Raw genomic sequence first — 22,921 nt, 5'->3', positions numbered from 1 at the left:
TACTGTCCTACACACCCTCCCTTTCTGTCGCTGTCCACCTGTTCCGCCCAGCCTGCACCCTCTTCTTCAACTGGAAAAAATACTAATAATAATAAAAAATAGCTTATATATAATTAGAAATTACACTCGGCTTCCCTCAAATTTGACACATTTCATGGCAAACATTCCCACAGGGACATCTAGCAGCCATCAGCTCTGTCTCCACACCTCTGTCGCTGGACACACCCATCATCCAAGCTGAACTTGAAACAAAAAAGAGAGGTCTAGAACCTTCAAACTGGAACCAAACCCTCTTGCAGCACTAACCACTACCCCAAGTTGAATTCCTCAGACATTTAGTGGCACAGTCGTACAATTAAAATTCACTTCGCTCTGAACGTGTTTTAATCAACGAGTTGAATCAATAAGATGATTTTTTTTTTAAAACGGGGGCAGGGAGTAATACGAAACTCTCTAAAGCAAATTCTATTTTCAGGTCATGGAGTGAGCTGATGCATAAAAGATTTAAAAACTGTGCTGAAGTTATTAGAGCACGGAGGGAAGCCGAGTCTAATTTCTAATTTTTTTTTTTTCCTGAGCAGGGGCCAACAAACTAAAATAACTTATCCTTAAATATCCCAGAATAAGCTCAGCGCCCCCAAAGAGTTGAGCCAGTGCTGGAGACAGCTAAAATAAAGAGGTGCATCTTAATCGTTTGCAGCATGAAGCATCAATGGATTTTCCTGCTTCGCAGGTCAACGTGAAATCATTGTGGAGGAAACCTGCTTTTTTCTTTCTTTTTTTTCCCCCTGGCAAATAATTGAGCTCACCGTGTCACGCATTTATTCATAGCTTTAGAATTGAATTTTGAGGCCCGCTTTATCTAGAAGGAGTATTTAATCCACATGTGGTTATGTTTAATGGTAACCAAAAGTTGGCATCAGGAAGATGAGCTTTTGTCTACAAAGCTCTTCCAAGATGCTGATGGACTTGGCCACCGGATCGACTATTCTTCATAGGTGTTGCTGAGGCATCAACCTCACCAGCCTGATGGGATCTGTGCAGACCAAAACCTGCATGCCTTTAATGGCCCTCTTATTGCTCACAAACATTATGATAATCCATCTGTCTCTGACATCCCACTCTCCTCCGGCATTAACGTCCGTCTACAAAAGACTTCCACCAGTAATTGCATTATCATCTCAATTTCTCACGCACGCTCTTTAGTCTGGCCTCCTGAAAGTCAGAGATGGCTGGAACAATCAATACTGACCTTTGGAATGGCCCGTGGAAGGCATTTGGATTTGAGTTTGATTGGTTTTTGACACCTCCTGAGAGCGCCTATCATCATCAAGCCTCGGCGGACGCGCGCTGTAAACTAAATCCTGGGAAATGCAAAGAAGATGAACTTGTTTTATGGTCAATATTATTATTTTTAATGTCATTCTCTGACTTGTCATATTTCTTTCTTCCTCCCTGTCAACCGCCCAGCGAGAGGAGATGACCTCATTAATCTTTAGAGCGTTGTGCGCGCCCGCCTTGTCATCCCCCTGACACTTGGTTTGTGACACGGCTCGCCTCATTAAATCATGTGACAGGATGAGGTCAGCCTGGAGGTAAGGTGTCTCAAGCTGTATGTGTGCAGATAAAGCCGGCAATATTCTATTTGAGAGCTGCACAACAAATATACTCTTGGTGGCAGCTGATGTGAGTCATGGGGTAATCCCGGTTAGGGAGCATCAAAATCAGAAAACCGTCCCAGGTTCTCTCTCTTTGAGGTCACATCAGAGAAGATTGGAAAAACACATCTGCTGCCTTTGAGGTGGCGTGCGTAGCGCCTTGCTGTAAAGAGGATTTGTTACTAAAGGTGGCATCTTGCATGAAAGGCATCATCGCACGCTTGTCATCCTGTGACTATTCCCACTCGGAACAGAGAGGAGAAGGGACCGGGAATTAGATGGAGTGGGATGAGTTCTAAAGAATGACCACGGATATATGCACAGGAGGGTTTAGCACGCAGCGCTGCTGCGGTGTATCATGTAATTTGTCATGTCTCGCAACAGTGGTTAGAGTTAAGATGAAGGTAAGAATGTGGTATATTTCTGCTCTGTTTGTCTTCCGGGCTGCGCCTATCAGGACGCATAGAGATGTTTGAGAAATAATCGAAAATGCGTCTTTGCTATGACGCTTCTGCTCAAGACATTAGCTTGGTTCACTGGTTAGTTACAAGGCATCACAGATGAAGCTGTTAAGTTCTCAATAAAACCTTTCTCATGTAATTTCACAAATAAATAGAATAGACGAGTAAGTAGCCAAAAATGTGTATGGAAAGGTTAGACTGAGACTGAGACTGAGTCCGGCGTCCGGCGATGGAGGTGAACTTTTCCGACACACTCACAGTGAAGAAGCCAGTCAAATGCACAACTCTGACTTGTTTTCAAACCTCGTGCACCTCTCACTGGACCACACACCTGCACAACAGTATGATGAGTGGTGCTTGACGGAACCGCCACTCCAAAGACAGTCTGTGCCGCAGAGCTAATAGAGCTAACTCACTTCAGACGACTAGTCTCACTTTTGAAGTCTCATTTCAAAACTTTAAGAAAGAATCATTGTTGTTAGCTGAGGCAATGAATGTTAGATATGTCTGGAAATTCCTCTAACTAGAATAAAATCATGCAAAACAGCCATTTAAAATAAATAAATAAATCAAGATATATTTTTGCCATATTGCCCACACCATCCTGAATACATTTTTAAACAAATACAGTTTATACAATTTGTTTCTGCTAATAGGATGCTAAAATCGCCAGGTGTCAGTAGATACACTTTTTCACAAATTAAAAGGGATTTTCTACTGAACTTTTTCAATAAGCAAGTGTGCCAGACTGTGAAAAAGGTTGAAAAACACTGGTTTATGATAAGAGCCTTGTGCAATGTGTGCTAATCTTTGACATGCCGCGGGTCCTAGAGTCGTACAGATGAACTTTCCAGGAGCTGTCCAGAGCAAAAACATGATGGTGAAATTAAACCAGGAGGAAGTTGGATTCTGCAGGGAATCATCAAGAAGAGCTGTGATGGCAGCCTCACAGTGATCCAGCTCCACTGAAATACAGCTCAAAATCTCACTGGTCATAGGTGGTCGGGGAGTAAACAGGGACTGAGGATCTGGGGCCAAGAAAACTCTCACAAAAAGTATAAGGGTACCATCAGAAAAGCAAGTTTTGGCCTATTTGACTTACCATCCTCAGTTTTACTAGAGGAGTCCAGACGATTTGGACTTCAGAAAGAAAGCCAAATACTCTTGTTTGAACCCTGAGTCAACTTCATGCCCAAGTGTCTTTGAAGACAGTGGGACGTCTACCGGAATATTGCAGGAGGAAAAATGGGAGTCATAATGGTCTGAGGACCAGAGCAGGCCATTAATAATGCAGAGGAGGCAGCGGCTAATGCTGCCTTTAATTCAACAGGTCTGCAGCCGCCAGGACAGTTATTTCTCCTCCACAGTGGAAGCTCGATAAGAGTCCGCTACATCAGGCTTTATGGCTTTGTGCAGCGCTGCCCTGGCAGGTCTTTCCATGACCTCAATCCAGATTGCAAGAACCATTAATGTTTTTGTTTTTTTTCATTGTCCTAATGGTGTTTCCAACTTCCTCCTGCAAAATAGTTTTGGAGCTTCCACTAAGTCTGCAAAAAAACATGCAACATTAAGATAAGAGCAATGAATTATTCAAACCAAATGATGAAGCACTTAATTTAAACTCAGATGTGACTGGCATATTCTGTGTTGTGTGTATTTCATTGCTTTTCTTTTATAAAAAAAAAAAAAAAGATACATTCAACCTGGTCTATTTCTGGATTAGATAAAACAATCTATTAACTGTCTTGTAAATGTAGTTTTAGTTATTCTTGCCGACTCCATCTTAATCATTGCATCCAAAATTATATAGAAGCATGAGGTCCAGTTTCTTCCATCCCTTTTGTTTTACTAATAATAATTGTCATAACCAGCAAAAATTACAATAATGGTCCAAAAAGTATCATAATTATCTACAATTTTGGTATGCTTTAGCATATTTATTTAGTTTTGTATTGTATTATTATTATTCTTGTTGTTGTTGTTGTTGTTGTTGTTGTTGTTGTTGTTGTTTTAATTGACCTTCAATTTCTTCACTGTATTTTATGAGAATATTTTTACATTTTTTAGATTTTTTTATATATTTTGTCCCTCATAATATATTTTATAGGCACTCAAACTACACTGTAATATACACTGTAATATATCGTCCAATAAAATGTTTTTAATGGGGTGGTTAAGTTTAATCTCATTAACATTCAGAACATTATTTCGTTTGAGCATTCTTTCTCGTGACTTGTTTTCATTTTCTTCCTTTTATACAGTTGCGTCATGTGTTCATGTCGTATTGCCCCAATTAATGTTTTTTTTTTTGTTTGTTTGTTTTTTTCGGTTGGTGGAGATGGATTGTCCTTTGCCCTCCGGTTTCTTGACAAGGATTGCATTCATCTCGTATCCCCGCTTCAATCCCAGAGTCAATAGCTGCATTTGCCATTGCGACATCAGGTTCCTTATTTGGACCTCGGGCGCTCCCTACTGGGCAAAAGAAAGAGGTACGGATGCAAATCACTAATTTCAGGGGGGAAAAAAATAATTATAATAATGATGTATGTTTCACGAGACAAAATTACTAAATAAATATACCGAGTAGATTAGATCAGACTGCCTTTATTCTTCCCATAATTATGCATGCTTATTACTGAAAAAGTATCATGCTTTTAGTGCTGTACCTCAAGTGGTGGATTATTGGTTTTGTATTTTAGTTTTTAAGTGTCAACATTAGTAAGAAAAAAAAAGATGTATGAAACTGAATCGCATGCATCTATTTATTTTTGGAACCAATGGTTAGCATTAGCAGCAGAAATAGAGGCAGAAAGAATCATAAGATAAGAGATAATTGTAAGTTTGAGAACAGAAAAAATGGATGAAGTGATTGGAAATAACTGCGTATTGTGAGGAAATCAAAAGTTGTTTAAAAAAAAAAGAAAGAAAACATACTATTCTTGTCACACTTAAGTTTAAGTTAATTGCTTCATTGTTTGCTTTCTTAATGTTGCAAGTTTTCTGCAGACATAGTGGAAGCTCCAAACTATTTTGTTGGAGGATGTTGAAAAAGAGGTCAAAGAAAAAAAAAAAAAGTTTCTCAAATCAATTTGAAATTCATTTTGCTGTTCAGTAAAAATGTTCATTTGTACCTGTTGTTTTCAGAGTGAAGAACATATTTCGCTGATAAGCAACAATTACTATTATAATGGTGTAGTTCATGGATTTGTAAATATGTGAAAATGGTGTTTTTGCTGTTGTGACAGTGACTGAGTGGTGAGGGTTGTGTCTACCGGCTGACATTTACATGGAAGAGAAATTGAATCAATGTCTCTTTGATTGAATGATAAGTCAGTGCCTGTTCATCACCCTGTCAGCAGGAATGTGGACTGTGTCCTCGGATAACATCAGCTTGTGTAACTAACTCGACATGTTTGCTGACTGTCCCCGAAATGACCCTAACAAGAACTAGTTTATACTGAAATCCTGTGGTCTGTGATTGGATTGCGGAGTTGATGAAATGAGTTTGTCCAATGTTTTTCCAAACGCAGATTGAGTTAAAATCACCTCAGTGTCTTGTTTTCAATCATGATTTGGAGGGATTATAAAATATATATATATATATATACATATATATATCACAGATTGTGACACTCTTTAATCTGCAATAAATCAATGCGCTGTTTAACCTCATGCAGTGTTGTGCAAAGTATTTATCTAAAGCTGACTCAATTGCTGTGGCAGCAACTCTTGGTTCAACACCAGCAGATGGGAAGTCAATACAAAATCAATAACATTTCAGATGAAACGAAATAATGTTTAATTGTGCACATAATTAGGCTATTTTCCTGTAGTCAGGAATGTCAGTCTGAGTTGCACTTGACAGTTTTAAAGGTGTGTACTTCAACCACAGGTTTTGTATGGGAAAGTGCTATTTATAAGGCATGATAGAATTCTAATCTCTATCTTAATTGTAATGTAGATCAGCAGAGAATGCCGTGTGCTTTAGTTTGATGTCAACAAGTGCAAGTAAATTCATGGCAACAAAATAGTTTCTTGACTCCAGAAATGAATACGTTAGTTGTCTCTCTCTCTCTTAGCTTGACTCTTTCATATAATGAGCTCTGGGCCTCTCATTGGAGCTGGCTTGTCCAGTTCCCCCGAAGAACAGAACAGCATTAGTTCCCTGGCCATCCTTTCCAGGGTGTCCCGCAGCTCTCACCCCAGCCCCACAGGAAGGTGAACGAATGCCGAGTAGGCAGTCTTAGTATTATCCACGTCTCCATAGCCTAATGTTTATCACTACTGCTGCAGTGACGGTGAATTGAGTATTTTAGAGAGCCTTATAAAGAGTTCAGTTCGTGTGTTTACGTGTACAGCAGCGCGCATTTCCACCCTCGCATGAGGATGTCCGCATTTGTGTGTGTGCGCGCGTGTGTGTAGCCCTGCCTTCTGACAGCACATCCACACTCCTGCCGGATTACCTAGTCACTAGTCAGTCGAGCCTTTCGTTCTGTCTGAATGAGGAAAAACACCGCGCTGTCTCTGCGCTGTCACATGGGGCCGAGGAGGAGAACCAGAACCACCGCTTCCTGAAACGATCAATGGCTTCTCCGCATTCTCTCCTCTCGCTGACATCACGGCGCCTTTAATTTATTTATTTCCTCCTTGTTTTTCTCCACCGCGGCGCGCATGATGATCAGCAAAGTTAAGAACGCCATGTCCACGCTGGTGGGAGGGATGATGCCCCACGGTCACCACCACCATCACAGCCAGCACGCAGGTGGAGGTCAGCCCGGAGGACCGGACGGCCTGCCGCCGCGCTTCCCCTACGGCCGCCCGGATTTCTTGGACCTCACCCCGGAGCTCCTGCAGTACTCCACCGAGCACGCATCGCGGCCGGTTCTGGCGTTAAAGAGGGACACCAAGCTTCCGTGGCAGACTGGATATGCTGAGTAAGTGAGCAGCAGCACCGGATTATTTCTCGAGCTTATCATGCGAGCAGTGCCTTTATGCCGCACTGGGTTGGTAGCTGCACCGCAGCTGCACCACATACTCGCTATAATGAAGGCCCTTTTCTACTCTTTACTTCCCTGAAATGTCATGCAAGCTGATCAAACACAACACGCTTAGTCACCGAATTTAAAGAGCAAGCCAGGAAGTAGTTGAGCGGTGAAAGCAGGAACTACTGCTGTTGAAGTGAGCTGCTCTTGAACACCAATATAAATGATTTTAATATTTGAAATGTTTAAAATGCCCTTCTGAATGAATTTGGCTATTGGATACTGACCCATATATCAAACCAAATATTGAATTTTATTATTGGTGTCTTTTGGGTTTTGGAAATTAAGGAGTGTTACCTGCATAGACCTGCTTCTGCTTAGTTCAAAAAGTGTTGGCCCGACTTGCTTCAGTGGAGGAGAGGGTAAAGTAAATATTAGAACATGGCAGCAGAGTGTAAGAAGCTGGGAAAAATCTCTATTTGGCAACAGTTTCACAAGAACGTGAATCATTTTCTTCAATGTTCTCTGTAGAACTTCTTATGTTCCCCTCTAAAGGAGTGTACATTTTGATTTGAACTTTTTCCAGAAGAAAGTGTTAATGTGAATGAGTGTGCCCTCAGACATCACACAGCCAGATGTGTGCAGCCAAAAACTTACGCAGCTAATGCAGCGTTCAATCTCCCAGACATTTCCTGATCAGTGACCTTTGATCGGTGAGATTCAACAAGTGATAAACGGCACTGTGGTAAGTGTTAAAATTTGTTATTGACGGGTTCATGAGTCGACTAGTCGTGGCATCATATCTCTCTTTGCCATAAGCCAAGGCTACGGGACCATCGACCATTTTACGAGGACACATCAGAGGACACTTTCTTTCACTCCACATTTTAACAAATGAAAATTCAAACAATTTCAAAATGTGATCTAACAATATACATTTGTTTGAAACAACTTACCTACATTTCTAATTTATATTTATTCTACCTACCTAAGACGACTATCAGACATGGACATGGACAAGTCAATCAATCATCAAGGTAGTCGGTGACTAGTTAACTCAAAATAGTCACTAGTTACAGTAGGGTTTTTTTATAATTCTTTTTAAGACAGTAATGTTTTTGAGATGGAGAGATCAAAATTCAGTGTGACTGTATCCTGTTCCTTTTAAAAAAGCATGTTGCTGTTCCCACCACCTTTTAAAAATACATGATTTCTTCTATAGATTGATGCTACATGCATCTATTGCTGGTTTGTGGGAGAAAGTTTCCATTTCCTTTGAGTAAAAATGGAAGTTGTTGTAAATTTCTTCTCAGCCGGTCCCCTGATTGTCCACTGACAAGCCAAGACAACTGCGCTAGCGCTTGACCTGGTGGCTTCCTTAATAGACTTAATAAACCTCTTGTTTTCTGCGACGAAACAGTGGCTGATTCTCATTCTCAACCAAGTTCCTGGGTAGTGAATTGGTGGACTGTTGTCCCTCACTCCCTCATAGATGTGTTTCAACAAATGTCCATCTTGCGTAGCGTTTCATCCATCCAACGTCTGCCGCAATTTGTCACGGAGCGAATTTGAGAAGTTGCCACAATGTTGAAAATCAAACATGCTTTCTAAGGTAAAATAAACGTATTCATGTGTTATACAGTAACAATGGGGTTATAACAGAATTGGGGGCCTCCAGAATTTGGTCCGCTACACTAGTCAGTGTGACGTGCAACCTCATCATCTGGCCTTCTTCATGTGTCACGTGGTTAGCTACTCCAATGTGGCACGCCACAGTGTTGTTCTATGTGCCAGGAGGGGGCGCTCAGACAAATCCTGGCTAGAGATTGATTCATCCCAACTTACCCTTTCAGTATATTTTCGTCATGTAGCTTTGTTTAAATAGCAGTCATTCAAATGTAAGTCATATATGGTCATTCTACAGCAAAAATATGATCTGCTCCACAGTGTAATTAACATCAACATTGTACTTGGTTGTATTATTAATATTGTTTTTCCTCAGGGTTGATATTGTGACTTCACAATCTCATTCCTGAATTGAATTGGCAACTCATGTTGGAACAAAACTACAGCTCAAGTGTGCAGCAGTAGGAGTGAGGCAGCGCTCACTAGAATGTGCTGCTTGGGCAATTCCCGCTGAGTAAAAACATTCACTGACATTCCATTCCTTTGGTGATGAAAAAAATGAATCCAGTTCTTGAAATGTGGCTTGTTACCTTGCTGGCTATGAACAAAAAACACCAATACAGTCATATCTGCGGTGCGGGCTTTATAATACAGAACACTGCAGAGTGAAATTGCAGTCTTTTCATCTGTAATTGTATGTTAGTACTGATGTTTACTTCACAACTCTCTGGGGATGCAAATATACATATCTCCTGCCTATAATCAAGTGTATTCTGCACATTCTGCCTTTGAATTACAACTGTCGTAGGCATAGTTATACACAAATATTGTACAACTTTTTTCATGTGAAAGCTTGATTTTTTTATATGATCAACAAGATGGTATTTGCAATTCAGTCCACCATGAAATTTGAGGTGATGTGTTGGTTGTTATTTTAATTTAAGTCACAATTACACCCAGTTTTCAAGGGAATAAAACCATGTACTTCAGCCAATTCCTCTTTAGGTGATTCTTGCTCCTTATTAAATATCAGTTGCATAAAACACACCCTGTTTTAAACCGACCGCCTCTATCATTCATACAGATTGTGTGGTCAATTGCTGGTGGTAGACTGGTTGAGGGATTTTTCTGGTCAGAGTTACTCAGGTGATTCTGATATCATCCGCTCACAGAGGAAGACTTCACTACCGAAGTGTCTGTCAGCGCCGTCTGCATTGTTCTCTTCTGACTCATCTTCTGCTGTAATGAGCTTGGACAATGGTAATCCAACAGTGCAGGTGCCCGGCTGGGGTCCACCCTGCTGGCTCATGTCCAAGCTCCGTTCAGCATTCAAGTGGTCTCCGTTTGGCATCACGCAAACGTGTTATCATGCTCAAAAATGATGACTTGGTAATTAGATTGTTGCTCCGCTGTCAGACGATGAATGATGAAGCGCAAGGTTCTAGTGAGCAGATAATGTTTCAAATTGATGCATCAGTAACAGGGCAAGAGTGCTCTTTCAGTAAACACTATTGTCTGGTGGATACACGATACTCTCGTCGCAGGAGATTTCCAGATTTGATACGGAAAGACTGGAGTGATAGATACGATTACTTGAGCCTAAGTATTGGGGAGGTTATAAAATATAATAACTTTGTGAATGGTAGCTTTATACCCCAATTGGCCTTTTGGTCTGTCACCCAATAAGATGACCTCAATATTCCCCTTCTTAAAATTAGATAAGCTTCGGTTTCCTAGTCTTTTGATGGAGACCAAAAAACAGAATGTAACTGCACCACAGTGTGACGTCTCACAACTGTTCTTTCCTCCATTAACTCTGAACTCCAGAAACTCCAATGACATGCTGCAAGAGACACAGGACCTACGTAGTTGGCTCCGTTTTTGCTACACATTCACAAGATCCATCATGTTCTGATCAAACAAACCATATTTACATCATGGCTGTCTCTCAAATATGTCCTGTAATGTCAGTACTTGTCCGCCTCTTGAACCAGCACTGAAATGAAAGATGAAGCACTGTCATGGTTGCTTTTCTTGGAATATAGATGAAGCATGACAAAGGAAGGCCCATGGTTTCGGATTTAACTGTTGATTTAAAATGAAAATAACTGGTTGGTGGAGAGTTTCACCATGGCAGGCACTTTGGTAAAGCAGTTACTTGACAACCTTGCCATTTAGTCCCTCCCCTGCAATGGAAACCATCAAGCAGCTTCCATGCTCTAATGGTCTAAAAGTTCAGCCGTTATCCAGCACTTCTGTGAGATAGTGGGTGACCACTTTGTCATTTGCATCTCGCTGGAGCAACAGCAGCCATCAGAAGCAGAGACTAAATGCCAGGCTGGCCTCGAATTGGTTAGAACAGAACATTGTCTGCAGAACCGGCCTTGCCCTTGTGAGGATCACATTAGGTAATACATATTGTGAAAGAGCTTGAGAGTGCCTGTTTAAGGACACAACCTGAGGTGACTTCAAGTGAAGACTCAAGAATCTAGCTTACATCACAGTGCTGTTTTCCTTGTGACCACCGCTCACAGCACATCCTGCAAATCCCTCCTGAATATTTCACACTGGCTACCTTGACCTCTCACCCACCAACAGACTCAGACACACTTGGAGAGATACAGGATCTATTTTTTTCATTAGAAAAACATTTCAGTTTCCATAATTCCCATCAGTCTTACTTGCGGCGTTAACGTCGAGAGAGAGTCAACTTCCTCTTCTCCCCAGACCGTAGTCAGAAACAGCTATTTTCAGTCACGTGTTTAGTAAACATCTGACAGCGAATGAGATGAGACTCATCAAGTGAATGCGCAAGTGAGCTCACTGGGCTCATGTGACCAAAAAAAAAAATCCAGATTCTTAAATATATCTTGTGGGAATTATGAGATGTTGTAATCATGGCGATTGCTCACATTCCTATTTCAAAATGAATTACAGTTACACTTAATAAATGTTTTTTATTTAGCAGATTGGTTTTATGAAGAAGTGGATAGTTTAAGTTGGCTGACAAATGTATCTTGAAACTGTTAAAAATTCATCATGTCTTGTTCATAACCAAACACAAGATGAGTCACTTTAGCTAACTTTGACCCCAGAGGTCTGACGCAAGATGTACTTGTTTTCTTTGTGTTTTTGCAAACAGACTGAGGCATATTCATCTACAGCCTTTGGAGTCAGTACACGTCCAAAGAGACTTATTCTCGATTAAATAGCAATGTCCCCATTTCATCTAGATATTGATATCTGATACAGTGTCTCTTTATAGATGTGATATATAGATGAGATACAATATTGAGTTTAATGAAAACTAAGTCACTTTATTGTTTGGTTGTTTTTTGAAAGGGAGGAGATTACTTGGTTCGTAGACAGGTCGGCATCAACTTATGTGTTGTAACGTCATCGCGATCCACTGATTGATCATATAAAAGTATGCCGATTTTCGCAGTCGTTATTTATATAGTAATATTATTATTTTCAGCTGAACAAAACAGTAATGAACATTTCCTCAGACACCATAGTCCCCTTAGTGAAGCATGTAGCATGTACCCACACCCACCTTAAGCTACAGCCCCCGGCTGTTTCTGAGACAGCCGCCATGTCTGCTGTCTGGGACCGGTTGAAGGAAGCGGACAGAAAATACATTACAACAGCAAAATGAACTACGGGGTAAAAGGCCTGAAACGTTCAACAAATCTGACACTTGCTCACAGACCAGTAGCTGGATTATGAGTGTTGTCAGGGGGCTCTCCAGGCTAATGCTAGCTGTAGCGGCATTAATCTTACCCTAAACTGCCCCTCTGCCCCATGGACTAGTGTTGAGTGAGCACTCATTTATCTTAGCCGTACATGTGGAGAATGAAGTAAGGGCACAATGCGATTTAAAAGTTAAAAAAGTAAAGTTAGTTTCATGTGCTTTAATTCACAGGAATCGAATATCGGTATCGGCCTGTTGATGACTGATCAGTCCTCATGAAAGAATGCTCAGATTAAGCGATTCATATTGATAATTTTATTGTTTTAAAACGCTCAATTAAAACCTTAAAGTCATTTCCATAACAGAAAATTAACTTCACCGAAAAATGAGTTCTGGCAGGACATCGTGGACCTGCTGCGATCATATTCCAGTATAAATGAGCGGCTTTCGGCCCTCAGTCAAGAAATCTGAAAAGTGCTTTTGGCAGAAAGTTTGGGATGACACTTTGCATTTTTCCTGGTCATTAGTCCTGATGCCCGATCACAGAGTTGGATCGCTGCGATGCCAGTCCCCAGCTTTCAACTGATTAGTGAGTGAAAGGGCTTTTTATAATCCAGATTTGAGCAGCAGTTGGGTTTTATGCCTAATATGTTTGCGCTCTCTGATCTCACAGACTCTGTGGCCAGACTTTCGACATTTCTGTGATGCGTTTAATCAACTAAACCGTTCGGAGAGTCCACCGCGACAGTCTGTTTCTTATTTCTGCCAGTTTTTGCTGTGGAAACTGCCTCCTGTTTCTCCTAGTTTAGTGCACATTAAAAAAGAATAGTGTGGTTGAACAAAAAAAAACACAGTTGTTGAACTCACATACTGTCTGGTGGGGAGTTAATACATGAACAATATTCTACAAATGACTCATCATTCACACGTTTTAATCTCCCATTTCACTGTACCCACTTTGGGGTAAACGTGTTGGCAGTCAGCAGCCTCACTGACCCCCAGTAGGCGGCACATTTGCATTCATCCATATTCATAAGTACCAGAGTGTGTAAGAAAGGCTGACGTGTTTAAAGCTTTTAAATCAATTATTTATATTTGCGAAGCAAATAAGCCACATTAGTTGACATTACAGTGGCTGCAGAGCATTTTAAGTTGGAATTAAATCTTCAGATATGATGGGGTGTCTTCAGATAGATGTGGAAGGTGTGTGTGTCTTGCTGCGTTGAAGTGGATTCAAATATAAGCTATGAAAAGCAATGTATTTTTTGTGCATGCAGTGCCACTGAGGTCATTCTAAATAGTAGTCTTGGCAGTTTGGTTTGTTGCAGTGAACAAATATTTGCAACCATTGTTGACCACTGGTATTTGGTGATCAAATTCTAAACTCTTGAGGAAATTTTCCAAGTTACATTTAAGAACTGCCTTTAAATTTAATAGTCATTGTGACTTAAATATGGTTGTGGTGCGATTAATCGAGATTATAAAGTGTAATCTATGCAGGCTTCTCCCTACAGTATACCATTAGGAGTGTAGGGTGCTCTACGCTGGGAGTTTTCTGCTGTTTTTGTCAACATGTAGTGAAGTGTGACTCACATTGTCAGTGCTCTTGCACCATCAGTTGATGGAGCTGGAGATGGATGAAATATAACTGTACAACGTATTCTTCAGGATTATTTTCACAAACATATTAAAATGTATCTACACGAATGTGACCTCTCAAGAGTGTCATTTTACTTCCCCCACAGATGAAATTATAGGTTGTTAAGAAACACCTCCACATTTTTCGTCCTGAAGTTTCCTTAGAAGTGAAATTTTGCACTTCGAATATAACTATTCTTAAAGATGTTTTTTATATCACCTCAGAGTTGATGGGAGAAGAAGTCGAGTTTCTAGCAACATTCGACAGTGAAGCTCAGAGACTCCTGTCTGAACATATTGCTGCGTTTAGCAGTTCAGACACTTCCCTCGGGACGCCGAAAACACTAGGCAGAACTGAAAGAAGAGTGATTGTTGGATTTTGTAATCACCAGGCAACCAGGAACACAACAGTAAAAACACTCATTAAGTCCAGACAAGCAGTTAGGATTTGTGAAGCAAGAAAGTGTGGAGGTAAACTATACATTAGACTGTGGTTAGATTGTTTAGGCTGGAATCTACTGTATATTTATATGTATTGTCCTTTTGTGATGTTTAAAACTGCTACTGTGGTGTGATGCAGACAGTGTTTTTCTCCTTTTTTTACAGTCACACAACTGCTTGCTAAATGTTGGTCAGGCTGAAATATTTGAGGTGTAAATGCTTTATTGAAGGTGAGAATTAATCGGGATTTATTGCAGTTGAATTCACAAGCGACTTTCCTACACATAGGTCGGTAATTTTTAATCTAACTGGTTCCAAGCTGACAGTGCGTTTTTGAAGCCTCAGCACTTTCTGAAGTTCAAATCAATGATCAGCGTGGTGATCTCAGAGGCAGTGCGCTCTAGGAGAGACAAAGGGATAGCGAGTGACTGAAGCCATTTCGCTTTGGGCTTGGCAGCTCATAATAAAAACGCTCAATCCCCCCTGGAAGGTCATAATGTTTTCATGGTGAGTTGAAAAGGGCAAACACTAAATCTTCTCTCTCTCTTCTCCAGGGTGATCAATGCGGGGAAGAGCATGTTGAACGAGGACCAGGCCTCGTGCGAGAAGCTGTTTGTGAAGAAGCCCAGCGGGAAGCATCGCAACTCTTCTCTACTGGAGGACAATGGGGTGAGAGAAAGACACTCCACTGCAGCAGCAACACCATTTCATTCTCTCTAATTTGAATATAAACCGAGTTTATCAGAACTGCACAACCTTCCTTCTCACTGTCCTTTTACATCTTAGATTAGTTTGATGTTACTGATGTAATGTAATACAATTTGGATGAGTTTATCATTCCTCAAAGGTAATTTCTATGATTTAGTTGAAGTTGTGCTTGTGTCAGTTTCTCGACTGCTGCCACTGCAACCCCAGAAAATGGATGGAGAATGTACTTTAGGATTCTCACAGTGACAAATTTTATTGGTAACTGCAATTAAATGGTCCATTGTTAAACTAGAATTTCCTTGAAAACATTACTATACTGTAATGACTCAAAGACAGACTCAGTAATGATGAATAAGTTCATATATTCAATAGTCTTTAGTAGCAAATCATGTCTATTGTCAAACTGTTATTCTTCATCTGCAAACTAAGCAATGACGTTTATACCTTTGAAGGAAAAACTGAATTCAGAGTCTGATAGAAGCGCAGTGCACATGCACCTCCATGTGGTGAGAAGAAATGACATCACCCTTTGTTTGGCTCCCCCTCCTTCCGCCCAAGTGAGCAGATGTCAGATGTCTGTTCATCTGCTAGCTTTGAGTCACGCCATTGCTGTGTTCATCCATCCATCCAGGGTTAAGGCAGGGGGTGTTGATGGTGAGGGCCTGTGCCAATTCCACCTGGCAGTGGCAACTGGCAAGGGTCAAGTTGGACATCATGCATGCCAGCAGGGCAGCCTCACCAAGTCAGTTCACAATGAGACTGTCAAGAGTCTTTAGTTGATCAGCAGGCATGGTGTCGATCAGGTGTTTGGCTGCAGTTAGGAGATGATGATGCTGTTTCATAACTGTCTTCTTTGTTTATAATCCAACGTTCTGTTGAACTAAGCTGTGGTGTGCCTTGGACCGACCATCATGCCTCCTGCGTCAGATGATCACTCTCTGTTGGTTCACATGCTTCCATCACTGCCCAGATATGCACTACAGGAGCACTGAATTTCATTTTCCCCAGTGTTATTGCCTTAAATATATTTAGGCGATATAATCGGTTGCTTTTTTAAGATGTGGACTAGCATTGATCACAATGAGCTGAGTGGGACAGGCAGGGGCAGAAGCATTCCGGAACTCACTCAAACAACACAGACGCTAAAGTAGCGCTGGAAGAGATGATACAATCCCTGTTGAATGAGGTGGTAATTTGAAACGCCACCAAAATAGACTCCTTTGTTCATCAACATTTCCTGTTGTTTTTGTTTTGTTTGTTTAGTTTTGTGAATAGACAGACAAATATTTAAAAAAATAACTTCCTTTCCAGGAATACTATGGAGCAGCAATAACAGAATCATGATTTATTTAAAGTCGCTATATTGTAATTAAAATTACGTTTTTTTCTGTGTCACAATATAAAAAATGTTTCATTTTCACCAGGTTGAAGGCATATAATAATATAAATTAGATTACATATAAATAAAACTAGCTTGAGTCTTCTTAAGTGCTCAGTGGCACCTTTACATGAACATTGTTTGCCTTAGCTAAATAATACAAGTTACAACTTAATGTGCTATTTATACAAGTAGTCCTGACCAGCAGTCCCCCGTCATCTGGAACCTCTGGAATCAGTGCCTTTCAGTTTAGATGTATGATCTCAGCCACGTTTTTGAGACGCCCACTTGTGTAATCTTTCATGTATCCATATTATTATCGCTCATTTTGCCTCTTTTCCCAGGACGGCACAGGAATCCCTCTTCACTTCTGGGGGGTCTTCGATGGACACGCAGGTTCGGGTGCAGCGATTATGGCCTCAAAGCTCCTCCATCGCCTCATCCGAGACCGCTTGGGTGAAATCTGCCACCTGCTGGAGAGCCCCAGCACAGCTCCTCCCATCTGCCTGGCTAAGAACGGCAGTCCTTACCAGGCGGATTCAAAAAAGGGAGCTACGCAGGATCCAGAGGATCCTGACGCAATAAGCGACTCCACGATCCGCTTCCACATGGAGAAGGTGGTCTGTCTGGAGAGTCTGGTGATGGGAGTGATCGAGACGGCCTTCAAACAGATGGTGAGCAGCTCAAAGCAACGTGGAGATTTGAATGATGTCGTCTCCATGATGCTCCTGCTTCTTGTCAAGTTCATTGAAGATATCCAGATTAATATGTCACATTAATCCAGAGAGCAAGGCTGAGTCAATGAATTCATTCTACTGAGCAGAGAGAAGTCTTCAACGATGTGGTGCTCCAAACATAAAAATGAAAACAAACCCGGACATCATCATCACACCTTTCCCTGAAGTTAACTTGTGTCCAGCTCACACAAGCTCACATGTAATAACCAGATGTAATAACTCACTTCCGCACTCTTCCCTCTATTTCCAGGACGACCTGATAGAGAAGGAAAAAACATCTTATGCCATCTCTGGTGGGTGTTGTGCCTTAGCAGCCATGGAACTAATGGGCAAACTCTACGTAGCCAACGCTGGAGACAGCAGGTGAGAGAGACTGCCATCGAAAGTTGTCCCCCACGCTGAGATATTGAGCCCCATCTGGGTGAATCTCAGAATAGGAGCTGTTTTCTGATGCTATGTGTTGCTTTGTCGTCACGTGTATCGTCATCAGTTGTTAAGCTAGCCCCCACGTCTGTCTGCCAAAGTTCGAGTTTTTCTCAACCGTGTCAGCATCAAAGCGTGGGAGTGACAAATGCAAGCGTGATATGGCTTGATATGTATCCAGCCAGCTTCAAAGAGCAGACAGGACAGTCAAGATTAGATTAGCTACCCTTTATTCATCCCACTGTGGGGAAATTCAACAAGATGTTTCATCCAACACCACGTCAGTTACCCTGAAGATGATGAGCCAGTTTTTGTGAACAGAAGAATGTTGGAGGATGAAGAACTCTAAAAATAGCCCGTCAGACATACTGGCTTTTGTGATGAATCCTGGCGTCATATATATTGAAGTTGGGAAAGTGGACGATGCCATAGGCAGCATTCTGCGTTGCATGTTGACACGTTGGGTTTTGTTGAAGCTGCCTCGCCAAAAATTGTTCCTAATAAAAAAAAATCATTTCACGGACTCTGTAGCTACATTCTGTCTTTAGAACACGCCTTAAGCATAAAAGCCCAATCAAATATGATGCATAACTCCAGATTTACAGTGTGGAAAGCTCCGGCATTTATTTGAAATAGGGTCAATTGTAGGACAATGAAAACCAAATTCACGTACTATTTGCGACTCCTTCATCCAGTCTTTACTTTTGGCATTTGTCATCAGGGTTTCCACATCCAGCCAACATGCTTCAACCACCTTCTTTGTGCACACCTATTGGTTGTCTTCTTATTCTCTTTTTTGATGGTACCATTTCTGACTTCGTCCAACATGTCCTTCATCTCTCTCAAAAGGTCTCGGCTGCTTTTTCTGTGTGATTTATTTCTATGGGTTAAATATGTGAAGCTAATAATGTGAATATATGATGCTAATAATAGTCCTGCACCGGTAAAATATGTCGAGTGAATGTGATTATATTATATTTTCTTTTCATTTTCTCCCCCTTTGTCTTCACAGGGCAATAATAATCAGGAACAATGAAGTTATTCCCATGACTAATGAATTTACACCCGAGTCGGAGCGACAGCGGCTGCAGTATCTGGTGGGTTTTTCAACTGAAGCGCTCACACGTCAAAGATATCGTTAAGAAATTGAAATTCTGCCCAGACATGAGAGGTTTTCATCATTTATCTCTGAAGAAGCAGATTATGAGTCAGCGTGTGGGTGGCTGCTGCTCAAACTGGAAGCAGGAGGATACGACATTGACTCTTTATATTGTCATCAGCATCTTTTCATGCATATTCATTTGAAAGTGTTTGGAAAATCTTAATTTCAGCTGATACTCTTTCACTTCCAGGGTTTTCTGAGGCCGGAGCTCCTGGGTAATGAGTTCACTCACATTGAGTTTCCACGAAGGATTCAGCACAGTGAGCTGGGGAAGAAGATGCTCTACAGAGACCACACCATGACTGGATGGTAAAAATAAATAATTCTTAATCTCCCTTTTCTATTACTTTAAAGTCAAAATGTTATTGCATAACATTAAAGAAAAAAAATGCTTTTGTTTCCCATTAGGGCTTATAAAACAATTGTTGAAGACGACCTCAAGTTCCCGCTCATATATGGAGAGGGCAAAAAGGTGAGATACGCCATGATCTACATCATGATTAACAGTGACCCAGCGATGAAGTGTAAAGTGTGTTTTGATGTGTGATGTGTGTCTAACTGCACGCTGGTGTCTATCAGGCCCGTGTCATGGCAACCATTGGAGTGACCAGAGGACTTGGAGACCATGACCTGAAGGTCTACAACTCCAACATTTATATTAAACCTTTTCTGTCATGTGTCCCTGAGGTGAGTGGGAGGACTCACGTCAACACCAGGGATCAAGTTTGCTTTATAGAAACATGTTCATCAGGATTTATATGGCAACATTTACGATCATTATCAGTGACGATGATGTCTTTCATGTTTTCTGTTGGCCGTTTTTATACTGTGCTGCATGCGCAATAATGCATAATAAGGCTGTTTGTTGTAAGTCATTTAGTCTCCACCACTCACAAATCCTGTACGCCATCATCAATCCGGCTAGTTTCATTAGCATAGAAAATTCAGACACGCTTGAACACCTGCACACGTCAAAGATAGGTAGCTCAGCGCTTTACCTGAGAGAAGGAAGAGAGAGAGAGAGAAATGAAGAATAACAGTGAAAGCAAGCCAGAGCTATGACATGCACGCTCCTGTGGACCGTCACGTGTGTAGGAATCATATTCCTCATTTATTTCAACATGATCACCTCAAGCAGGTAGCACCAGTAGCTTGATCTACGGTGGCCTGAAGTAGGCAAAAAGTATGTCCCACTGAAAAGGGATTCATGGATAAGGATAAATATTTACCGAAATAAAAGCACAAGTTATATTATATGTTATTATTATATAATATATGCTATAAATATAAGTTCTAATATACATTTTATTTCGCTTAAAAAAAGGCTGTGCTGGTAGATGCTCTTATACTAGCCTAACTTGAAGTAAAACCCATTCTAATCATCGTCCCTAGCACTCAAAAGTCACTTTTGCTCATAGTCTTTGTCACCCGCACTTCTCAAAACAAAACTGACTCCATTGCCCATAATGCATAAATACATTTAAAAGGTACTACAAAACAAAGAATATTACAAAAATAGTCACTGTCATTATGAAGCTGATTTATTAATAAATCAGCTTCATAATGACAGTGACTATTTTTGTATTGTATGACGTTTTTTGCTTAAAATGCTGAATTACAATTGTTGTTGTGCTTTATTATTGCATATTTTTATTAAAATATAAATGACATTTATTTGCATGGTGTTATAATATTATGATAACGATGATGTTACCTTTATATTCATTCTTTTTTTATTTTATTTTATTTTGATCCACTCAACAAAACTGCAGATAGACAAGCAAAATGTGAAATACCAATTGAGAAAATTATGTAAATAGTTATCATTGTAATAATAAAATTATGTTGGGAATATAGTTTACAACTCCTGGATTAAAGATTAGCTACTTAAACTCCGGTCTGTTTGCCTCAAATGAATTTGTCTTCCTTCCACAGGTGCAGGTTTACAACCTTGAGGACAACAAGCACGGCCCAGACGACGTCCTGGTTATGGGCACAGATGGGTTGTGGGACGTGACGACAGACAGAGAAGTGGCAGATGCTGTGTCATCCTACTTATCCTGCTGCGATCCAGCCAACCCGATGAGGTAAACAGACGGCGGAGTAATCCTTTATGTTTGTGTGAGCGCTGCACCAGTTAGGTGCGACAGTTGCAGCGCGGCAGTCCGCCACTAGGGGTCGTTATGTGAGCTAGGCGGTGCATCACTGTGTGTGTGCGACCTCACAGCGGGACGTCCTGCAGTGCTCATCACTGCTTGTGCTCCTTCTCTGCAGGTACACTATGGCCGCCCAGGACCTGCTCATGAGGTCGAGAGGTGTTCTGAAGGAGCGCGGTTGGAGGCTGCCCAACGAGAAACTGGGCTCCGGAGATGACATCACTGTGTTTGTCGTCCCACTGGCAGGATACGAGTCAGCAACATGACCACATGACCACCGTAATGGGAACCACTCACTAAGGCTCCTGGAACCTACAGGGGAGACTTGACCCTGAGCCGCACCTTCATCATCCATTTAGCTGGATCCTCGATTGTCCCCTCTCTATTGGTCCGAACCAGGTCCAAATCCTTTTCTTCCGTGTCAGTTGCCGGTTTAATCCTGTCATTACAGTTTTGCTTTTGTCTTGTCAAGGCTGGCAGCTGATCAAACTGTAAAAAACTGGACTTTAGACAAAGTGTCAAGCATTCACTTGAGATAATAAAAACATGTTTTTACAAATGGGCAGCTTTCTATCAGGCTTCAGATGAACATTGAAATTTTCCAAGCTGTTAATGGTGAGCTGCTGTAGGATTGAAAATAATGCCCGTCATTACTTTTTCATTAAAATATATTACTTCACCAAAAAAAAAAATTGCCTAAGAAGATACTTTTTATATTAAAGTATAACAATATAAGTAGGCATTTTTCATAAATTAATTGAATTTTATCTTACAATTAATAATGTAGTTTAAGTTGTTTATTATTTAATTTAACCAATGTTAGACTCTAAATTATTCAAATAATTTAGTAAAAAGGGGGGAAAATGAGGCTGTATTTGCTCAATATTTATGAGAATTTTGATCTTGTAAATGCATAATATTTTCACAGGAAAAATATAAAACGAATAAATGCAGCATCAGTTGTATTATTAATTGGGAGTACTCCAGCAAGAATATGTTATGAGGTTTAGAACAATCTCATGCTCTCACGTTTTATTTCTGAAGTGAATGCTACAACCTGATCTCCTTTCGCCGAAGGATCTTGTCATAAATGTAAATGGGACAGCAGTGAAGAATGTGAGGAAACCAAAGAGGCAGAAGGATGGATCATACAAACGTCACACTGTACATTAAAGCAGCATGAATTGAAGTTACAAAAGAGGAATGGACCTTATTTTCAGCACAAGCGTCTGGTCTGTAATTCATGATTGAATGACGACACCTGAGGAACTTGAAGATCATTGCACATGCGTGTTTACATCTGCTACGATCATGGCATCTTTTTTTCTCTAACCCCTACGGAGGGAAAACTTGGTATAGTAAGATGTGATCAGCTTCACACATATGCCTTATTCATTTTAGTTTTTTTTTTTTTTCAATATATATCTATATATATATATATACATATGATGATTATCGTTCCATCACTACAAAAGGGACTCAACAAAAAGTTTGCCAGGTGTGCTTCATAAAATATCATGGTCCTTAAACATAGCATATACCTCCTTTTGTATCATTCTGTTTCACAACAATGTCATTTTGGTTATATTTTTGAGAGTTTTATTTCAAACAAAGTATTATATTTTTTTGTTTAAATCCATAGTTGAATGGCAGATTGACAGAACGAGAAATAAATTTGTAATTCCCCATCAGACTTGAGTTGTGTTTTCTCCTTCACTGAGATTTTGCGTTCATTTGTTTGTTTATGGTTCACTGTTACCCATTTCAGAGCTCATGGTGGATGAAGCCTGTGCCATATACAGAAGGTGAGAAGTTACACAAAGGGATACAATCACTAGCACATATGCCCTCACCAAC

At 40.6% G+C, this 22,921-nt stretch overlaps 1 protein-coding gene across 1 annotated transcript; it reads left to right on the top strand.

Annotated features, from left to right (window-relative positions):
- Positions 1–6,535: 6,535 nt before the first annotated feature.
- Positions 6,536–22,755, top strand: ppm1j (protein phosphatase, Mg2+/Mn2+ dependent, 1J). The gene is made up of 10 exons (XM_053868971.1): positions 6,536–7,053; positions 15,055–15,169; positions 16,931–17,260; positions 17,574–17,686; positions 18,759–18,843; positions 19,099–19,217; positions 19,317–19,380; positions 19,488–19,595; positions 20,844–20,995; positions 21,183–22,755. The coding sequence occupies exons 1-10, from the start codon at positions 6,791–6,793 to the stop codon at positions 21,328–21,330; spliced, it is 1,497 nt and encodes a 498-aa protein (XP_053724946.1). The 5' UTR covers positions 6,536–6,790; the 3' UTR covers positions 21,331–22,755.
- The last annotated feature ends 166 nt before the right edge of the window (positions 22,756–22,921 follow it).

The sequence above is a fragment of the Synchiropus splendidus genome, chromosome 6 (assembly GCF_027744825.2).
Source record: "Synchiropus splendidus isolate RoL2022-P1 chromosome 6, RoL_Sspl_1.0, whole genome shotgun sequence".
Classification (NCBI taxonomy): domain Eukaryota; kingdom Metazoa; phylum Chordata; class Actinopteri; order Syngnathiformes; family Callionymidae; genus Synchiropus; species Synchiropus splendidus.
This window is presented reverse-complemented; position numbering and strand designations above follow the sequence as displayed.

Bases quoted from the DNA above. Each gene is read 5' to 3' on its own strand.
- ppm1j (XM_053868971.1), top strand. From the start codon at position 6,791: ATGATGATCAGCAAAGTTAAGAACGCCATGTCCACGCTGGTGGGAGGG. The intron at 7,054-15,054 runs GTAAGTGAGCAG...TCTCTTCTCCAG, and splicing joins TGGCAGACTGGATATGCTGA to GGTGATCAATGCGGGGAAGA. The intron at 19,381-19,487 runs GTGAGATACGCC...GGTGTCTATCAG, and splicing joins TATATGGAGAGGGCAAAAAG to GCCCGTGTCATGGCAACCAT.